Below are 19,581 nucleotides of genomic sequence, written 5' to 3' on the forward strand. Positions count from 1 at the left end.
GGTTTCCAGGTCTCAGTCTGGAAGCTGAAGTAACTACCCTCTTGTTTAAGCAAGTAAGTGCATGCAGAAGCCAGAATAGCAGGGTTAAAAATTCAAACAGCAGTTTTTACCCAAGTATGATTGCTACCATACTTCAGCAGCAACAGCCTGTAATTATTGGAATTGAGATTTTAAAGGGAGAAAAGCTTTCTAGGCTGTGAGAATATCCCAGTGTAGGGGCATAACCTGGATATAATAGGAAACTAGAGAAATATGCCCTTTCCTAAAAAGCCCAGGCTGGATGAACAGGTAGGTAAAGAAAAAAAAATCCAAAACCCAAACCCTCCCCCCCCCGCCTATTTTGTCCTTTAGCAGCTGCCATAGGGCCGTAGAAGGCCGCGATCTCGCACTGATTGCTGGGAGTTGTAGTTCCTACCCGTGCCAGCAGGCATGGCGGCCTCCATGGCGTGCGGTTGTGGAGTAGCAGTGGGTCTAGCCCGGAGCATTGGAGCCGCCAGGGCGCTGCTCCCTGCCCCGACCTCCGTCGCCTGCTGTGAGTGGAGTGAGGCTTGGGATCCGGGGCGCACAAAGAGTGCAGGGCCAGGTGGGGTTAGGCGGGACCTGAGGTCTGGGGCGACCTTGGCGGAGGGCCCTGTTCGGAGCGGGAGCTGGGCGTGATTGCAGGGTCCCCGGAGCGATCATGACTCTGTGTGTCCCCGCAGGCGCCCGCGCGGGCCCGGGCCGGCAGCAGAGCACTGGGCCTTCGCAGCCGGGCGAGTTCAAGCCGCCCCCCAAGCCGGTGATCGTGGACAAGCGCCGCCCCCCGCGCCCGGAGACCCGGTGAGGCCCGCACCCGGCGCGATGCCCTCCGCGGGGTCCGCGCCCCCGTGTTCGCTTCGGGGCTCGGCTCTCAGCGGGGCCGGGACTCCCAGGGCGCGATCTCAGGCTTGTCTGTCTCCCTCGCTCCTTCCAAGCCAGGTCTGAATTTCTCTGCAGCCTTAAATCAGCACTTCAACAAGGGATCCCCCGGGTTTGAAGCGCTCTCCACCGGCATTTGGCATTTCCCCCCGAAGCGTGTCTTATTTTACCCGTTTTACGGTCAGGAGCCGCTCTTGCCTCGCCTGGGTAGAAACGGGTTGGCCAGGACTCACGGTGCTTTAGCTTCTCCACTCACTGTGTTTCCTGGCAAATGGGTACAAGCGGTAAAGGTTTCTGCCCCTCTGGGTTTGGAATTTGCTCTTTTAAAACAGTGTGTTTAAAAAACCTGGTTTACTTCAAAGAATGGTGGTAGCTTTAGAGGTACATGTGAATTTCGGTGACTTAGGATTTGCAGAAAATGTTGCTGTCGACCTAATTAAAATTTAGCCAGTTTTGGGGTAGGCTTTCTGAAGGGGCTCCAGGCTGCTGTTTTATTATCTCTGCGTGCGTATTTGACATTTAAAATACTCCGTGGTTCTGAGTTGAAATAAAGTTGAATTTAGGGAATCTAGAAATTAAGAAGAGACTTCCTTAAACAACTTTAAAAAAAAAAATGTTTTTATTGACCTCGAGAGGGAAGGAGAAGGAGAGATGGAAACATCAGTGATGAGAATCATTGATCGGCTTTCTCCTGCAAGCCCCACACTGGGGATCACAAGACCACAACCAGGGCATGTTTCTTGACCTGTGACCTCCTGGTTCACAGGTTGGTGCTCAACCACTGAGCTACACAGGCTGGGCCAACTTTTTTTTTTTTTAAGTGGAAAAGGAATGTCTCCCCTAAATCGCAGCACTTAATGTAATTCAGTTAAATGAAAAGTAAACTGCATAACTACCCTGGAAAAACAACTCAATTTAGTATGTTTGAGGTTGTGTATACTATTATTTTTAAAAAAAATTTTAAACATTTTTATTGATTTCAGAAAGGAAGGGAGAGGAGACAGAAACATGAGTGATGAGAGAGAATCATTGATCGACTGCCTCCTGCACGCCCCCTACTGGGGATCAAGCCTGACTGATCCTAGGACCCTTAAGTCCTTGAAGGCTGATCCAGATAATATCCACTGAGAAAAACCGTCTAGGGCTGGGTTGTGAATACTTTTAGACCCACAAGAGTATAAAACTTAGAGAGTAATAAGTACAAGAAATGTACAGTAATCCACACGAAAGTACTGTTTGTAAAAAACAAAAATTAAGAAGCAGCCTAGATATCCCTCAGTAGTGGACACAGCAGTGAAAAATGAATGAACCAGAGCTAACATGAATGAACTCATAGAATGTGTGAAAAAAAGCAACCCGCAGAAGAACTGAGAGTACAATAGCTTTTTTATAGTCCCAGACATACATGCATATGCAAAGTATAAAAAATGTATAGGAGGAATTCTCCACTTTCACAGAGCCATCACACCTAGCTTTCTCAATAGCTGTACAAGGCGACATGATATGCCTAGCGATGTGGCAAAGTAAGATCACATCATCACCTCTGTAATATTTTTACCAAAAATATTTAACCTTGGTCTCGTCATGTGGAAACAGGAAACAAATCCAGATCCCAGCGACAGTCTATAAGACAATAGGCTTTGACTCTTCTGGAAAGTCAGTGTTATAAAACCCAAAGATGGGGAATAGTTCTAGTTTAAGAGACGGAAGAGACTAACAACCAGATACAATGTGTGTAGCTTGAATGTAGCTTAGATTGGGCAGAAAACAGCCATAAGAGACCTTTTCCAGGACAATCAGGTACATTTAAATATAACCTATATGTTATATTCGATTATTGAATTAATGCTGAAATTCTTAGGTGTCCTAAAGGAGTTGTGATAAATGTAGGAGAATGTCTTTATTGTTAGCAGACACCTTCTCACATATTGAGGGATGAATCCCTGGCTGCTTGTCATTTTCAAATGGTTCAAGAACAGAATTGCACCTGTGTAAAGTAAGTACAGCACAGTGATGGTAGTAGGTGAAGTATATTTGGACATCCATTATATTACTGTTTCACCTTTCGGTAGATTGGAAAATGTTCAAAGTAGGATATTGAGAAAAGGGAAGAAATTCATTGGGATAATCTCCAAATTTAGTTAAATTACATTTTAGTAATTTAGGGGCAGAGAGGGGTGCTCAAGGGCTTCAACCATGTTGTTTACGTAATTCTTGAGATGGGCGATGAATTTGCATTATAATGCCATTTATACCTTTTTGTAGGTTAAATATCTTATAATGAGTTTGAAATCAGTTAAAGAGACGAGGGAGATTATTTTTAAACATTGATGATTTCTATGTTTATATCCTTTCCAACATAATTTATTATAACATATACAACTCAACATGAGGCCTGTGGTTATGGTCACAGGCTTTGGAGTCTGACAAGATATTTAAATCTTGACTTGATAAGTTTATAGATAATATAATACAGATAATATAGATAATATAACTAGAAGGTTATTCAACTTCTTCAAGCTTCGTTTTCTTCATCTATGAAAAAGAGATAAGGACACCAACCCCGCTTGTTGGTTGTAAGGTTTAGTTTATGCTGTAGATGTTTAATGAAACTTTCAACACGATGCCAGGTGAGTACTCAGGATTATTAGCTGTTTTCATAAGCACTCACAATTTTGTAAGTAAAATTGATCTTACTTAGAAAAGGAAGAATAAAACACTTCAAAATCATAATCTTTTTTTTTTTCTTTTAAGAAAGCAGCAGATTCTTTTTTAATGGTCTTTAAAGTTCACTTTTATTTCATTTTCCCCCCTACAGGTTCTTGAGTCCTGAATTCATTCCTCCAAGACAAAGAATAAATCCTCTGAAGTTTCACATAGAAAGACAAGACATGTTAGAAAGGAGGAAGGTGCTCCACATCCCAGAGTTCTATGTTGGTCAGTAAGAGCTGGATGCTTTCCTTACTGGTGGCTGGAGGGTCAATGTTCTTGGCATAGAGAAGGTTGTTTTCCTATGTCTGGGTTTGGCCAATGAGGTACTGGTTTCTAATGGTATACTGAAACCGTTAGGAAGTTCTGAAGTTACCGAGAAGTCCTGTTGCTTGCTTCTGCATCTCACATGAAAGTTCACTTCCCTGTGAATCCCTAGGAAGCATTCTTCGTGTTACCACGGCCGATCCATATGCCAGTGGGAAAACCAGCCAGTTTCTGGGGATTTGCATCCAGAGATCAGGAAAAGGACTTGGAGCGACGTTTATCCTTAGGAATACTATTGAAGGACAAGGTAGGCTCCTTTCCATTCTTTTGATTTTTCTGGCAAATGTTACCTCAGGATTCCTTTTTGTTTTCTGCATCCTGGGGTAAGAAATCTGTAACTTGAAATTGCAAGGGAGCTCCCAGGGATGACAAGGACCCTAAGGCCTAAGAATGGTCTGAAGATTGACGTTGCTGATTAAATCCAGTTGGTGCTTTGCTCTCTTAGGAAGGCTTCTTGCATCACAGGGACAACAACTATTAGAAGTAGACTTTCCAAACTATGGCAGTATCGCAGGAGGAGAAAGTGACTAAGGCAGTTATTTTAGGAGCAAATAAGGTAACCCTTGAGAACACTATAAACATAGTAACATCCTTATGAGTTACTTTCTCCTAAAGTGAATGGTTCCATTTTGCTTTTATTATAACAGTCACCTCAAGAATCCTATCTAATAAAAGAGAAACATCCAAATTGACCGTACCTCTGCTATGCCCACAAGCAATGCCTGCCAACCAATCAGGAGCGAGCATGCAAATTAACCCAACTAAGATGGATACGGCCACGGCCATGGAGCTGGAGTGAGCAGGAGGCTTGGGTTTCCCCTGGCGATGGAGGAAGCCAAGCTTCCCGCCACCCTGGTGGGCCCTGGCCTCCGCTCAAGGCAACAAAGTCTCAATTATAGAAGATAAATAAATCCTAGATATCTGCTTCAGCCAGCCCTGGCCTCCGCTCAAGGAAGTGCTGGGGGAAAAAAAAAAGCCAAAAGGAAGGGCTGGGAGCTTGGGTCACCAGGGGCCGTGGCCAGCCTGCAAACAACCATCAGCTCCTCACCCAGGCTGGCCAGGCATCCCAGTAGGGACCCCCATCCTGATGCAGGACACCCTTCAGGGCAAAACCAGCTGGCCCCTACCCGTGCACCAGGCTTCTCTCTATACGAATAGAAGGGTAATATGCTAATTAGACTGGGAGACCTTCCAGGAGATCTTCTGGACGTTCTAGATAAAGCCATGGTGGTGGTGCTGAGGTAGAGATGGTTAGAGGCCAAGAGGGGAGCGCAGTTGTGGGTGATCAGGCCAGGATGGGACGGCAGTTGGGGTAAGCAGACCAGCAGGGGACCCAGTTGGGGGTGAGCAGGCCGTCAGTTGGGGGGCAGTTGGAGGTGATCAGCTGATGGGGGGAGCGGCATTTGGGGGCCAGCATGCCTGTGGTGGGGGAGCAGTTGAGGGCGAGCAGAGTGGTTAGGGGCAGGCAGGCAGGTGAGCGGTTAGGAGCCAGCAGTCCCGGATTGCGAGAGGGATGTCTGACTGCCGGTTTAGGCCCGATCCCTGTAAACCGGCAGTAGGACATCCTTCAAGGGTCCCAGATTGGAGAGGGTGCAGGCTGGGCTGAGAGACACTACCTTTCCCCCTTGCATGAATTTTGTGCACTGGGCCACTAGTTTTATCAGAACTAGAGAACTTTAAAAAAAAGGCAATATTACATTTGCTATGCTTAATAAGGCAGAAAAACAAGTGGTGATATTTTAGAAAGATTATGAATAAAAATGGAAGAACAGTAAAGTTTTCATACTGAATGTTCTCCAGCAGCCAAGTATTATATTCCAAAGAAATCGAACAAGAGCAGTTGCTGTCTTTTATCCTCAGTGACCTGGGGTGCTGTGCATGTGAGAACTCAGCTGGAATTGTTTGATTACAGAAACTGGTGCCTCCTGTTGATTACAGGTCCTGTGCTTGGAGAAACCGTGTCACAGAAAGACATGAGCACAGGTGTGAGTCGGACAGAACTAGGTTTTTGTTTTAAAACTGAGATAACAGGGTTGTGGTCAGTTGATTGCGATGTTGTACACGAAGTTCTGGACACGGTCCTCAAAACTGTTAGCTCCTTTTCGTCTTTCTTTACAGTACATTGTGACTGTCAGCCACCTAGACCTTCCCCAGTGATTCTCCCTTTTTTTGGTGGTTCTTTCTAGTCCAGTGGCTTTACTTAAACCCAAAAATTTAATAGCTGTTTTAATTCTTTCATACAACCAGAGGTTTTTATAGCTCAGTTTCCCAAAAAGTTTATCCCAATTTTGTCCTTTTCCATCTCCCTTGCTACCACTCTCATCCTCACCACTACTCGCTCCTGCTTGCACCTGTGTAGTGTTGCTGCTTTAATTCCTGCCTCACCACGTTACTGTGTTCCAGACAAATGGGCCTGTTTCTGGTTTTTCAAACATGGCAGATTTGTTAAAGCCCGGGCCCTTTGCCCTTCCCATTCTTTCTGCCTGGAGCCTTCCTGGCCCTTCATTGTATCCGTTTAAATGCCATCCTTCAGAGAGGCTTTCCCTGGCTGTGCTATTTGAAGTTGCCCCTTCCCCAGTCACAGTGTCATCACCTGTGTTGTTTTCACCATATGAAATTACCTTGTTGGTTTATTTAGTGTTTGTCATCCACTAAAATGTTAGCTTTATGAGAAGAGAAGCATCTTACTATTTGGGTTTTGCTGTAGGCACAGCTCCCAAATCAGTGCCTGAACAAGAGTAGGAGTAAATATTGGAGTTAAACACTAGACGTTAATGTAGATCATATATTTTACTGTTTGTATTTATTTTGGGATTATTCAGGAGAGCTCAGAGTAAGCATTTGATGATACAGATGCTGTATATTAAGCGATCACTTGTCTCCTGGAAACACTCCAGGCTGTTCTTAGCTCACTTCTTGTGGAAGGCTCCAGTGTTAAAACCTAGGCCATCCACAAGAGGGCGCCCAACCCAATTAGAACTTAATGTATTTTTTTTGTTTTTTTTTGCATCATTAATCCTGTTGCTTTTAATGTAGAAGATAGAACTTTATTTAAGTAATTGGGAAATAAACCACTTGACGAAGCATTTACTCCAATTTTCTCCAACTAAGTTAATGCTATCAGAATTGGAGATGTTGACTATATTTATAGGAGACATCCTTTTATTTCTTTTAACCATCTTCATTTTAAAGATTCAAAGTTATGCCACACTTCCTACGTGCAAAACCCTGCACGAGTTCCTTTATGAAAAAGCTTTCACTGCAGTGGGAGGCTCACCAGGGATCTGGACGTGGTCGTAAGAATGTCTTCTTCTCTCCGTAGGTGTTGAGATTTGCTTTGAACTTTACAACCCTAGAATCCAGGAGATCCAGGTGGTCAAATTAGAGAAGCGGCTGGATGACAGCTTGCTGTACTTACGAGATGCCCTTCCTGAGTACAGCACTTTCGATGTTGATATGAAGCCAGTTCTACAAGATCCTGGCCAAGAAGTTCCTATTAATCAGGTATGAGTTATATATTTGGAACTGGAGGTTCAAGTATAATATGAGCCATCTTAATGAAAACTTTTGAAAGAATTTTACCATCAGCCTAATTTATTCCTTTTTTTTTTTTCCCTTTAATATATCCTCCTTAGCTGAAAGTAAAAATGAAGCCTAAGCCCTGGTCCAAACGCTGGGAGCGTCCAAAGTTTAATATTAAAGGAATCAGATTTGAACTTTACTTATCTGAAGAGAAAATGAAAGAAGCTCAGAAGTGGAGTCGGCCATGGCTTGAGTTTGATATGATGAGGGAATATGATACTTCAAAAATTGAAGCTGCAATATGGGAAGAAATTGAAGCATCAAAAAAGTCGTGATCTAAACATGTATTTAGCTCCTTGCAGAAGATATACTGACTCTCAGAGTATATTTTTAGAGACCAGTTTAATTTCATATATAAGAAAATGATCATTAAATCAACTAAGTATTCAATATGAGTACTGTTGTAAAAAAAAACAAAATTACATCATCAGTTTATTACTTTAAAAAGAGAAATATACATGCCAAGTGGTCTGGTGTCTATTCTGTTACTGGAGGCAGAGCTACAATACAAACTATTACAGAATCCCCTAATATAAGCCTGAAATCTGAACAAGGAGGTAGGATCACAGCTCTGACAACAGGATCTGCCCAATCAGGCACCGCCCATCCAATACCTCCAGCCAGGAGTGCCAGGTAACACATTGTATGGAGTCACCAGAGTCCGCCATTCCCACTCACCTACCCTGTTTTCCTGAAAATAAGACAGTGTCTTATATTAATTTTTTCTCCCAAAGTTGCGCTAGGCCTTATTTTCAGGGGATGTCTTACCTTTCCATGCGCTAGGTCTTATTTTCGGAGGATGTCTTATTTTCAGGAAAACACGGTAGTACCCAGCCCTTCTTCCAGTGAAGTGAGATGGAGCAGGAGCAAAGGCCAGTGGCTGGGCAAGACAGGTGGCACTGTGCAGCACTGTGGCAGGACAGTCACCTGGGGAGTCACGGGGGCAGAGAACGGTGGGAGAGAAGTATCTGACCCCCCAACTCTCCTGGGTCTCCCAAGCCTCTGTCCTCCCCTCTCACTAGTCCCTCTGAACCAGTGCCCACAGCCAGCCAGACCACAGCTTCAGTCATTGCCAGGTCTCCGTGCCTGTTACCCTTGGAGAAGACCTAAATCTGTTTCTAAAACCTAAATCAGTCCTTGTCTCTTTCCCGCTGAAAATGCTTCCAGAGCTTTCCATCTCCCTATGGGGTGAACTCTACTGAAAGCAGACCCCAGAGGTCTGAATGAGCTGGCAGCTGAGGAATTGGAATGAAAGGGTTAGACTTAGAACTTCAGTGAAGAAAAATTTAGAGAAAGAACCACTGAATCAAGATCCTGGCTGAAAAAGTGGAACTTGAATCAAGGAAAGTTTCAGAGAAGTGCCGGCCTAGGGACACCTAAGGGCCTTCAGCACCGAGCAGCTTCTCCCTTCCTTAGGAAATGCTTTTAAAACCAATGAGGTGATGGGTGACAAAAAGAGCTTTAGAAAACGGGTGATGTCCTACAGAGCAAGAAACAAATTTTACTTTTCCTACCAGACTCTGTTGAGCTGTCATATAATTGAGGGAAATTCATTTTAGCAATGTAGTAAAAGTCAGAATGTGTCCAGCCACTCCCTACTCAAAGGACTCACTATGAACGCCAGAGATCTCAGGAGGAAGAGAGGCCACTGACATGGGGAAGAGCACAGGTGAGGGGTGCCCATTGAAGGTAGCTTCCATTTTTTTTTTCTTAGGCTCTTGGCTTAGGCTCAGGACTGGACTTGTGGTGAGGGAAGAATCCCAGTTTACTTCCCCTTTATTGAAACTAGGCAACCATAGCACATACTTGACAAATATTTTCACTTGGATGAAACTGCACTTTGGAATTCAATCATAAGAAAAACCTTGGAAAAAGATACAGTGAATCTAGTTTTCTACTTGTCATTGTGAAGCATGGAGTGTAAGAATTAATTTGTCTTCAGGTGATACTAAAGAGAGTATGAAAACAGTCAAGAGGAACTTTCTAGCTTTTTATCTCAGTGCACATGAAAAATGATTTTTAGAGCATTTCTAGCAGTAAAGAATTTAAGGAAGTGAGAATCATGTTTTAAAATAGGAGCCTTGCATTTATTTTAAAAGATTAAAAATGTAAGAACATAGGACTTGCTTTTAAATGGCTACATAATAGTCTACCGTGCGCGCGTTGTGTGTCGTAACTTCCTTATCTATCTGTTGATGGACACTTAGGTTGTTTTCATGTCTTGGGGGGTTGTAAATAATGCTGCTATAATCCTGAGACAGTGTTTTGTCTCCTCAGATATATACCCTGAAGTGGAAATGCTAGATCATATGTTAGTTCTATTTTCAATTTTCTGAGGCATCTCCATACTGTTTTTCCATACTGGCTATACCAATTTGCAGTCCCACCAACAGTACAAAAGGGTTCCCTTTTCTTTACATCTTTGCTTGCATTTATTATGTCCTTTGGAGGATAGCCATTCACATGCATAAGGTGATATTGTGGTTTTGATTTGTATTTTCCGGATGATTAGTGATGCCCAGCACATTTTCATGAACCTGTTGTCCATTCCTATATCTTACTTGGAATCTATTCATGTCCTTTGCCCATTTTTAAATTGGATTGTTATTTTGCTATTGAGTTATAGGAGTTTTTTCTATATTTTGTGACCTAAAATATGGTCTACCTTAGAGAATGGTCCTGTGTATTCTGCTGTTGGTGGACGGAATGTTTTGTATATGTCTATTAGCTCCATATGATCTCTCATCAAACCCATTCTCATCATTCTGTCTGAATGACTCATCTGTTGTTGAGAGTTGGGTACTAAATTCTCAACTTTTACTATATTGCTGTTTTTTTTCCTTTTAGCTGTTTTAAATGTTAGTTGCTTTGAGTGCATAAATATTTACAATTCTATCTTCTTGATGGATGGACCCCTTTATCATTACAGAATGACCGTTTTTGTCTCTTTTATAATTTTTAAAGTTCATTTAGTTTGATATAAGTAGAGCTACTCCTGCTTTTTTGTGTGACCATTTGTGACTGGGGATTGAACCTGCAACCTAGGTATGTGCCTATACCAGAACTGTATCCACCACCTTCTGGTGTGCAGGACGATGCTCCAACCAACTGAGCCACTCAGCCAGGGACTGAACGTCTTTTTATAAAAATGTACTTCCATTTTATGAAAAGCAAGAGAACTTTCTCTGCCCAAGCTAAAAATGTAAGAACACATCCAACACATCTTTAATAAAAATGCAAAGTCAGAGGAAAGTTCCCAAATGTGTATTACTTAAAGAGTAAAAAAAAATTTACAAATTTCATATGCAATAAAGCAATAAATACTGTCATTTATGTAAACAACAAAGACACATACACACACACACACACACACACACACTCTTGGAGAGAGAGAAAAGGTCTGAAAGTAACACTGAGTAACAATGAAATGATAACAGCAATTACCTCTGGGAACAATAATTGTGTGGGAATGCTAAATGCTTTTTAGCAACGGTTTGATTCTTTTAGATGAGATTCTATTCTTGTATAATCTGTGTAACTAAAATAAACTTTAAAAAGACAATCCATTAAAATATATGCAGCTTCGAAGTTAGGGGTGACCGTGTCAGAGGCCAAATGCTGAAATCCTACAAAAAAAATCCATTTTTTCCTGGTTATCTTTTGGGCAACTATGCAAAATATGTATTTAGGGTTGCCACTGAGTTATTTTACAAATAGAAATTTTACAAATAGAAATATTATTAGTAATCTTTCACTTTGAAAAAGATTCTCAATTCTAACCCTTGCCTCAGATTTTAATTATACAAATATTTTATCCAGAAAATGAATTACATGTTCTGATTATTTAAAATACCCATTTCTTATCTAAATTGGCTTTTTATGACAAAAACTAACAAGAGTAGTAACTACCCAACAAATAATGCCTTGTTATACCAAAAATATACACAAAATTAAATGAAAAATGGCAACTGACACAGGACATGCAAAACATTATCTTTAAATATTTGAAGCTCTCACAAACCCACAGGAAAACAATGAACATGCCAAAAGGAATTACAAATGGCCAAAGAACAAGTACTCACTCTCTAATAGCCCAAACACATAATTCAAACGAGATATTTTCACCCATTAAATTTTCAGAGTTAAAAAATGATTGCTGGGGGATTCCTTGGCCTCTCTTGCACTTGTGTTGGTATAATACCTTGGTATATATTTCTGAAGGACAATTGATAATCATAGTTATCAAAGCCTTAAAAAGCCATAATCAGTTAATACTTAAGTAATTAGGATTTCCATTTAAACTGATTTCTAAATAAGCTTTTGATTTACACTTTTAATCAAATATTAAAATGAAGAAAACTAAAAGGTGTGGTTGTGGATCAGGACAGAAGACTCACTAAAGACAAAGCAGCTATAAACAAGGTCTTGCCAATTCCTCTCTTAAATTGGAAGAGCGGCCACAAGAATCGAAGGGAAATACATATGTTAAACTCTTAACTGCCCATGTGCTTTAATTTCCACAGAATCAGGAGGGCAGCCTTTCCTAAAACAGGGGATGAAGGGATGTGTTTTGTTTTGTTTTCAAATCTTCACCTCCATTACTAGGAGTAAAGCACCACCAGCTTTTTTCGCCCCCAGCAAAGGAGCAGAATGTGACTGCACTAAAATCTCCTTTAGTACTTTCCTATAAAGTTTATTCAAACTTGATTAATTACTGGTTTAAGATGGTCTAGGTGATACTCTTCTATGAAGGATTCTGCTTGATTTAAAGCTCTTATTTTCACCAGAATAAGAATTATTTCTTTGACTTCATCCCTGAAAAACAAACAAAAAAGCATTTTCCCCTTAAAAAATGCAATGTAGGAGAACACAGTGAATCATCAGTTTATCTTAAACCAATATCTAACATAGTGTTATATATTCAGATACTACTACTTTCTCCACATACTTATAAATTCATACTATTTCATGTATTGTATTCTGGCAAGAATGTGAATGTGAATGACTGTCAAATGCAGAAAAGCACAGAGCAGTTCTGTCATCAGAAATCTGAGTTGTGGTGTGCTGTTACTAGCTTGTATGGGCTATTATAGTGGGAGCCTCAGTGGGAGTATTTACCCCACAGGCATCACCTAATGCCACAGGCTTTCTCGTTTTGGAGAGATGGTTCATCAGAACTCTACTGTCCTCAAGGCCCAGACATCCAATGCAATGAATGAGATATGCAAAACAGAGATCTGACTACTGTTGGGTAAACACCAGGTTGCAAACTGCAGACCTGTACTTAAAAAGTGTTCAGGCTTTAAAAATGGCCAGGAAAATTTAAAACATTAAAAACATGCTTAATAAGAAACTTGATTTACTTTTTTAAAAATTTGCATTTTAAATTCTAAATTCCCCTGTGTTATAGTTTTCTGGAAGTGATTTACATTAAAAAATATGAACTATATAGATGCATGAGGTGTGAGTATATAATAGTGATTCCAAAAGTTGCACATAGAAAAATATCTAGTAGCCCTAACTGGTTTGGCTCAGTGGATAGACCCGTCGCCCTCAGAGTGAAAGGTCCCAGGTTCAATTCTAGTCAAGGGTATGTACCTTGGTTGTGGGTACATCGTATTAGGACGTGTGCAGGAGGCAGCTAATCAATGTTTCTCTTTCACTGATGTTTCTAACTATCCCTCCATGTAAAAATAAATAAATAAATAAATATCAATAATTTATATATATATAATATATATAATATATATAATATATATATATATATATTTTTTTTTTAAACCTAGTAATTCTACAGCAATAGTCTCAACAGGTTTGTAAAAGTATGAATCTTTCTAAAAACTGCTGAGAATATAATAGAATCCTTGAGTTATGCTTATGGAAGTACAACTAAATATGCATTACCTGAATTCACTTCTAGATAGTTTATGTGCAGACTGCAATAAAAACTGGATGAAGTTTTCCAGCTGGGAAATAGATGTTCTCATGGTAGAATTTTCAAACCATTTTTCTGGTAAATATGCTGTTATCTGTTAATCAAAACACATGGTTGGTTTTAATAATGACAATTATCATCTAAGGACTTCTGCTAACAGGATGCCATTTAATCTTCATAATGATCATGCAGGTAAATTGTGAGAACTTTTTCTTTGTCAAGGGGTTATACACTTTTTAAGCAATCATACTTTAATACTAAGCGGTTAAAATAGACTACTATTGACAAATACCTTCTAATGGTACTTGAAATACTTTCTATACTCTGTATTCCTGAGCCATTAAATCTGTACAAAACACTATTTACAACTAAACACCAGAAATGCCCGCACAAAAGATTTTTAGTTTACACAGCTATAAAACACATTTAGTATTGTTTCACGAAGATACTGGGTGATCTAGTGATAGGAGGGAAGGGCACACAGTGAGAATAGGACCACAGCGGTTTAATGATTATTCACCTTACTCACTATAGGGAAGGTTTTCCTACGGAGCCTGGGAAACTGGAGGCTGTGCTACAGGGAGAAAACAGGGCTGTGAAAGGATGGGACACCTGGCCCGGATGGGTCCATTACTTAGAAGAGAAAATACATTTTGAGAACAGATAAATGACAGAAGACGCTTTCATTTGGTTGCTATGCTTGAACCCTGACCCCCGCTGGGAATTTGCCTCAGGAAGGCTGACCATTCTAAGATCCTAGGAACAGGTGGCCTCGTTTTTAACATCACAGAAAATTAACTACCTTGTTATCAGACTTCAAGATCCTGGACCACCTACACTGAAGCCATCCCTCCCTGCTGCCTCCTTGCACACATATCTATCTCCCTAACATGCAAATAGTCCGAACAGCAGAACAACTGTTTGCTATGACGTAGGCTGACCACCGGGGGGTTTGTGTGGAATATGGTGGGCTTTGGCCGCAGCAAATGGTGGAGCAGGTGAGCAGGGGTGCCAGACCAAGGTGGGGTGCCGGTCGCTGTCATTAGGGCGAGTCTCTGGTGGTTACTGAAAAAATTCTTTGCTCCCATGCACTAGTCCTGCTGCTGGAGCTTATACTATTCGCATCCTCTGTAAGCGCCTGGCGCAGGTCCCACTTGCCCCTCAGGGGTTCTCCATCTTCTCTTGCTCCTCAGGGGCCGGCAGCCGTCTCTCACACCTGCTGTCAGCATTGGCCCTGCTTGCACCTGCAGCCAGTGCTGGAGCTGCTGCTCACACCCGCTGCTGGTGCTTAGCACCGGCCTGATTGCTCGACACTGTCAGCAGGTGTGAGTGGCAGCTGTTGACCCTGATTGCCCCTGACTGCTTCTCTACCTCATCCTGCTCCTGAGGGGCAATTGGGACAGTACCAGCCCCACTCATATCTGCTGCTGGTGTCAGCCCCACTGGCTCCATGGTGTGAGCGCGGCTGGCACCGTTAGCACATGGGAGCGGTGGCGGTGGGAATGGGGCTGCCGGCAGACAGGACTGGGGGCCATGGCAGGAGGGGCTAGGTAGGGGTGCACAGGATGAGCTGAGACCAACCCCTGTGCCCACTGCAGCCTTGAGGTCCACAGTTCCCTTCAAGGTGCACAAATTCGTGCACTGGAACCCTAGTCCCTATATAATCAGCCCGCTAGTAGGAGGTGTTAGTGCAGGTTTTTGTGGATGACCTGCAGCTTTCCCATTCTGCCAGCATCCTATATAATAAAAGGCTAATATGCAAATTGTCCTCAACTGGGTGTTTGACCAGTTCAACCTGGAGTTTGATCAAATTCCGGTTTCCCCTACCCCCTGCCAGCCAAGCCCCATCACTGATTGGGGCAGGCTGGCCCAACTCCACTGGTGCATGAATTTGTACACCAGGCCTCTAGTTACTGAATAAAAGCTTATACATTATTCAAACCTGTCCCTCTTAATTGATTTAAGTAGTGATAAGCAGCCTGGACTCATTTGTTGTCTGGTTTCATTAGCATATGATCTATATAAACAAATTAAGAGTTAAGAAATTAAGTAGGTAATTCTAAGATACACAGGAAAAAGTATGGCTTTGCTTTTCTTCTAATTTAATACAGTGCTTTAAATCTCTATGGCAGCATAAAAAGTCCCTATTAAGTACACTCAATTTTTCTTTTGGAAGAAAAGGTAATAGTAGTATGACTTGGGGAAAAGTTTTGATAAAAACAAAAATTTTAACAAAATAAGATAAAAACTTCACATCACAGGAAGAATAAAAAGAAAAGAAAAAGGGAGTAAGGAAAAACCTGAGGTCATACTATTCAGAGATTCTTAGATAATCAAATAGGTTATGCTACAGTTGATAACATCAAGATCAATACTTATATAAAGTCAAAGGGAGAAGGGACATGCACCCCATATTATTAAATGTTATATGAAATTCTTTCTAAAATAAATCTGATTGGTTAGCACTGAAAACACAGGTGAGAAAAAGATGTATCCAACTCCTTAATCACTTGTTGCAATTACCTATAAAAAATGCAGATGCATTGCAAGCCTAAAGGCAGAAAGCCCTATAAGTTTTTTTTTTTTTTTAAATATATTTTATTGATTTTTCACAGAGAGGAAGAGAGAGCGATAGAGAGTTAGAAACATCGATGAGAGAGAATCATCGATCAGCTGCCTCTTGCACACCCCCTACTGGGGATGTGCCCGCAACCAAGGTACATGCCCTTGACCGGAATTGAACCCGGGACCTTTCAGTCTGCAAGCCAATGCTCTATCCACTGAGCCAAACCGGTCCCAGCAGAGAGCCCTATAAGTTTTGTTACGCTAACTGCACCTCTTTTTTAAAGTTCTGAAACCAGCCGTTACTGGTTTTTATTATTTGCACCAGGCTTTCCCTTTGTTTTGTATTACAAGCCTCAATAAGAGTCTCATGGAACCATGTAGCTTTTTCATAAATGAACCAAGGAAATAAAACCACAAGATCTTGGCTTAGTTTTCTAGCCACAAGCTGTGGAGGGAATGTCATATGTCTTCTCTACTTCTGCATGGCATACTCCTGTGATCAAAGGAGACTATATGGAACCTAATACATGGATGATGATTTAAATTTTTGGTAGATAATGTTGTTTAAAACTACACAGAAACTACATAGCCAGCAAAATTATGGTTGGCTAGGATCTGCAACCTAATGTTTATATATATATATTTAAAATGTAAAGCTTAAAGTAATTTTTCTCATATTCTTAAAAGTTCTTCAACAATGTGACTTTTATCTTATGTGGATAGACAATGTTTTTGGACATTTAGGTTGTTTTTAATTAACTTCTGTTAGAAATAATGGTATACTAATATTATAACCCTTATACTTCAAATCTGTATGTACACCTCTGATTTTTACTTAGCAATGTTAATTCTAGGAATTTATTCTAAGTCAAAGGGTATGAATTTTAAAGGTTTTGTATCAATCATGCCAAACACTTTCCAGAGTTGTATCCCTCCTTCCACAGAGCAGAGACTGTTCTCCAGAACTGCGGTGCCACACAGGTCAGGTGAATCTGGAATGGGAAGGGGCTCTTGCCTCCCAGTGCTTATGCCAGCACTGGGAATTAAATGAAAATAACAGCAATAAGTTTGCCAATACAACAGGTAAAATAATATCCTCACTGTGCTATTTGCATTTCTCTACTAATCTTTCTGACATGTTTAGAGTTTATTTTGCATATTATTTTTTGGTGAATTGATTGTTGAAAATCTTTTGGCCACTTTTAATGGGAATATTTGAATTGTTTACTGATGTGAAAAGAGCTTTTTTGTATGTGGATATTAATCCCTGTTATACACAGGGATGGGCAAAAGTAGATTTACTGTTGTAAATAAAAAAGTTTATTCTTATTTTATAATTTATTAATTACTGTATTATTAGTTACTAGAGGCCCAGTGTATGGATTAGTGCACTGGTGAGGTCCCTCAGCCTGGCCTGTAGGGACTGGGCCGAAACCAGCAGTCCCAACATCCCCCAAGGGGTCCCTGATTGTGAGAGGGTGCAAGCCAGGTCGAAGGACCCCACCATACATGAATCCATGCACCAGGCCAGTTTCAACCTGATCTCCACAGGCCAGGCCGAGGGATCCCACGGGTGCACAAATCCTGCACTGGGCCTCTAGTATGCATATAAGATCTTTGGTTAATCTCTTTTTCCTCTCTCCTTCCCTCTCCCCCTACCCTCTGGGATTCATCATTCTATTCCATGTTTCCATGCCTGTGTGTTGAGCTTCTGCCCCCTGGTGGTCAGGGTGCATCATAGCTACTAGTCAAACAGTCACTTAGGCTTTTATATATAGACTAGAGAACCAATGCACAAAATTCATGCAAGGGTAGGCCTTTGCAGTCCCCCCCAACCCCACCTGCCTTGGCCTGGCACTGCCCATGTGCACTTCCAGCCACACACCACAGTTCCCGGTTTTGCAGAATCCCCCCAAATCAATCGCCCTGCAGAGGGTGGGCTGGGCCTTCCTCTTTGGGGTGATCAATCGTACCTCACAGGAGGTACTGCCCACCCACCACAGCCCACCAGTGGCTGGGCTTCACTCTGCGGGGTAATCATGGGACGATGGCTGGGCCCCTGACCAACTGCATCACACCCACCTTGGCTCGTCTGGCACCAGTGGATGTCATAGTGTGGTCATCCCACTCTTTGGCCATTTGCATATTATACTTTTATTATTATAGATTATTATTAAGCTCCTTTTTCCCCAATCCTGACAACTTTTATTTCTGTTTTTCAATTTACTTTTGTTTTAACTTTTTATTGCAGAAAATTTCAAACATAAACAAGAGAAAGAATAAGTTTAAGGGGCTCAATGGACCCATATTCCAGTTTTAACAGTGATGAAAAATCTAGATATCTTTTTGGTTAATGTTTTTTGAGCCACTGAAGATTTATATCTTTATCAAACCTATCACTTTTTTCCATAATTTCTTTTGCTATATGTTCAGAAAGGACTTCCTTATCATCAAGTCATTTATCTTTTTAGTACAATATTTTATTTCATTTTAACACTTAATTTTTTATTTCACTTGAAATTTATGTAGGTATTTAGTGGGAGGTAGGGATTTAACATTCTTTTTTTTTTTTTAAATATATTTTATTGATTTTTCACAGAGAGGAAGAGAGAGGGATAGAGAGTTAGAAACATCGATGAGAGAGAATCATCAATCAGCTGCCTCTTGCACACCCCCTACTGGGGATGTGCCCGCAACCAAGGTACATGCCCTTGACCGGAATCGAACCCGGGACCTTTCAGTCCGCAGGCCGACGCTCTATCCACTGAGCCAAACCAGTCCCGGCTTAACATTCTTTTTGTAAACAATTAACCAGTATGCTCATTTTTATTTTTACTTTATTTTTTTTTAAAATATATTTTATTGATTTTACACAGAGAGGAATTGAGAGGGACAGAGAGTTAGAAACGTCGATGAGAGAGAAATATCGACCAGCTGCCTCCTGCACACCCCCCATTGGGGATGTGCCCGCAACCAAGGTGCATGCCCTTGACCGGAATCGAACCCAGGACCCTTCAGTCCGCAGGCCGACGCTCTATCCACTGAGCCAAACTGGTCCCGGCAGTATGCTCATTTTTAAATAGTGAGGAGTTTCTCTGGATTTCTAGTCTGTTAGATAGACTTCTTTATTATTATGTGAACACCACAATTTTAATTATTTTGCAACAAGATGTTTTTAAAATTGAATTAAACATGATGATAAAATTATAACCATATCATATGTAACTTACCTGGTTGCACTTTTTAACGATATCTGGCCCAGGCACGGCATTAAGAAGAGCTATGATAAGGTAACGATTTAGTAGCTTCCCCAGTGCTAGCTCTTTCAAGGTGTCATCTGGGAGGAGTCCAGTCCACAAAAGAATATTGCGGAAGAGCTAAAATAAAATAACATGTCAAATGACTCTGTACCTTTTCTTGAAAGGAAAACCAGAACAGTCTCCAACAAACATAATAAGTTGGTCAAACTCTTAATTTTTCACTAACAGTTAATTGGAACTGTCAATTTTAGAATCAATAAAAAAAAGTCTAAATAAATACCTGATACATTTACATTCCAACCTCCG

The 19,581-nt window shown here is 41.2% G+C and overlaps 2 protein-coding genes across 10 annotated transcripts in view; one reads left to right on the forward strand and one right to left on the reverse strand.

Moving 5' to 3' along the window:
* Positions 1-19,581, reverse strand: part of GCFC2 (GC-rich sequence DNA-binding factor 2) — a 56,307-nt gene that overhangs the window by 15,073 nt on the left and 21,653 nt on the right. For 2 of the 9 annotated variants that reach the window (XM_036435832.2, XM_036435826.2), the window contains 3 exons: positions 19,246-19,392; positions 13,420-13,544; positions 10,766-12,330 (listed from right to left, as the gene is read on the reverse strand). The exons of 2 other annotated variants lie outside the window; for them this stretch is intronic. In XM_036435832.2, coding sequence (XP_036291725.1) covers positions 12,213-12,330; positions 13,420-13,544; positions 19,246-19,392 — 390 coding nt within the window. In that variant the 3' untranslated portion in view covers positions 10,766-12,212. Of the gene's footprint in view, positions 1-1,998; positions 2,885-10,765; positions 12,331-13,419; positions 13,545-19,245; positions 19,393-19,581 lie in introns of those variants that run through there. 5 more of the 9 variants (XR_006741457.1, XM_036435833.2, XM_036435831.2 and 2 more) reach the window with 5 other exon arrangements.
* On the forward strand, positions 374-7,969 carry MRPL19 (mitochondrial ribosomal protein L19). Its single transcript, XM_036435847.2, has 6 exons — positions 374-532; positions 702-819; positions 3,716-3,834; positions 4,046-4,180; positions 7,256-7,437; positions 7,569-7,969. The coding sequence occupies exons 1-6, from the start codon at positions 430-432 to the stop codon at positions 7,788-7,790; spliced, it is 879 nt and encodes a 292-aa protein (XP_036291740.1). The 5' UTR covers positions 374-429; the 3' UTR covers positions 7,791-7,969.

Source organism: Pipistrellus kuhlii, unplaced genomic scaffold, assembly GCF_014108245.1.
Source record: "Pipistrellus kuhlii isolate mPipKuh1 unplaced genomic scaffold, mPipKuh1.p scaffold_m20_p_13, whole genome shotgun sequence".
Lineage (NCBI taxonomy): Eukaryota > Metazoa > Chordata > Mammalia > Chiroptera > Vespertilionidae > Pipistrellus > Pipistrellus kuhlii.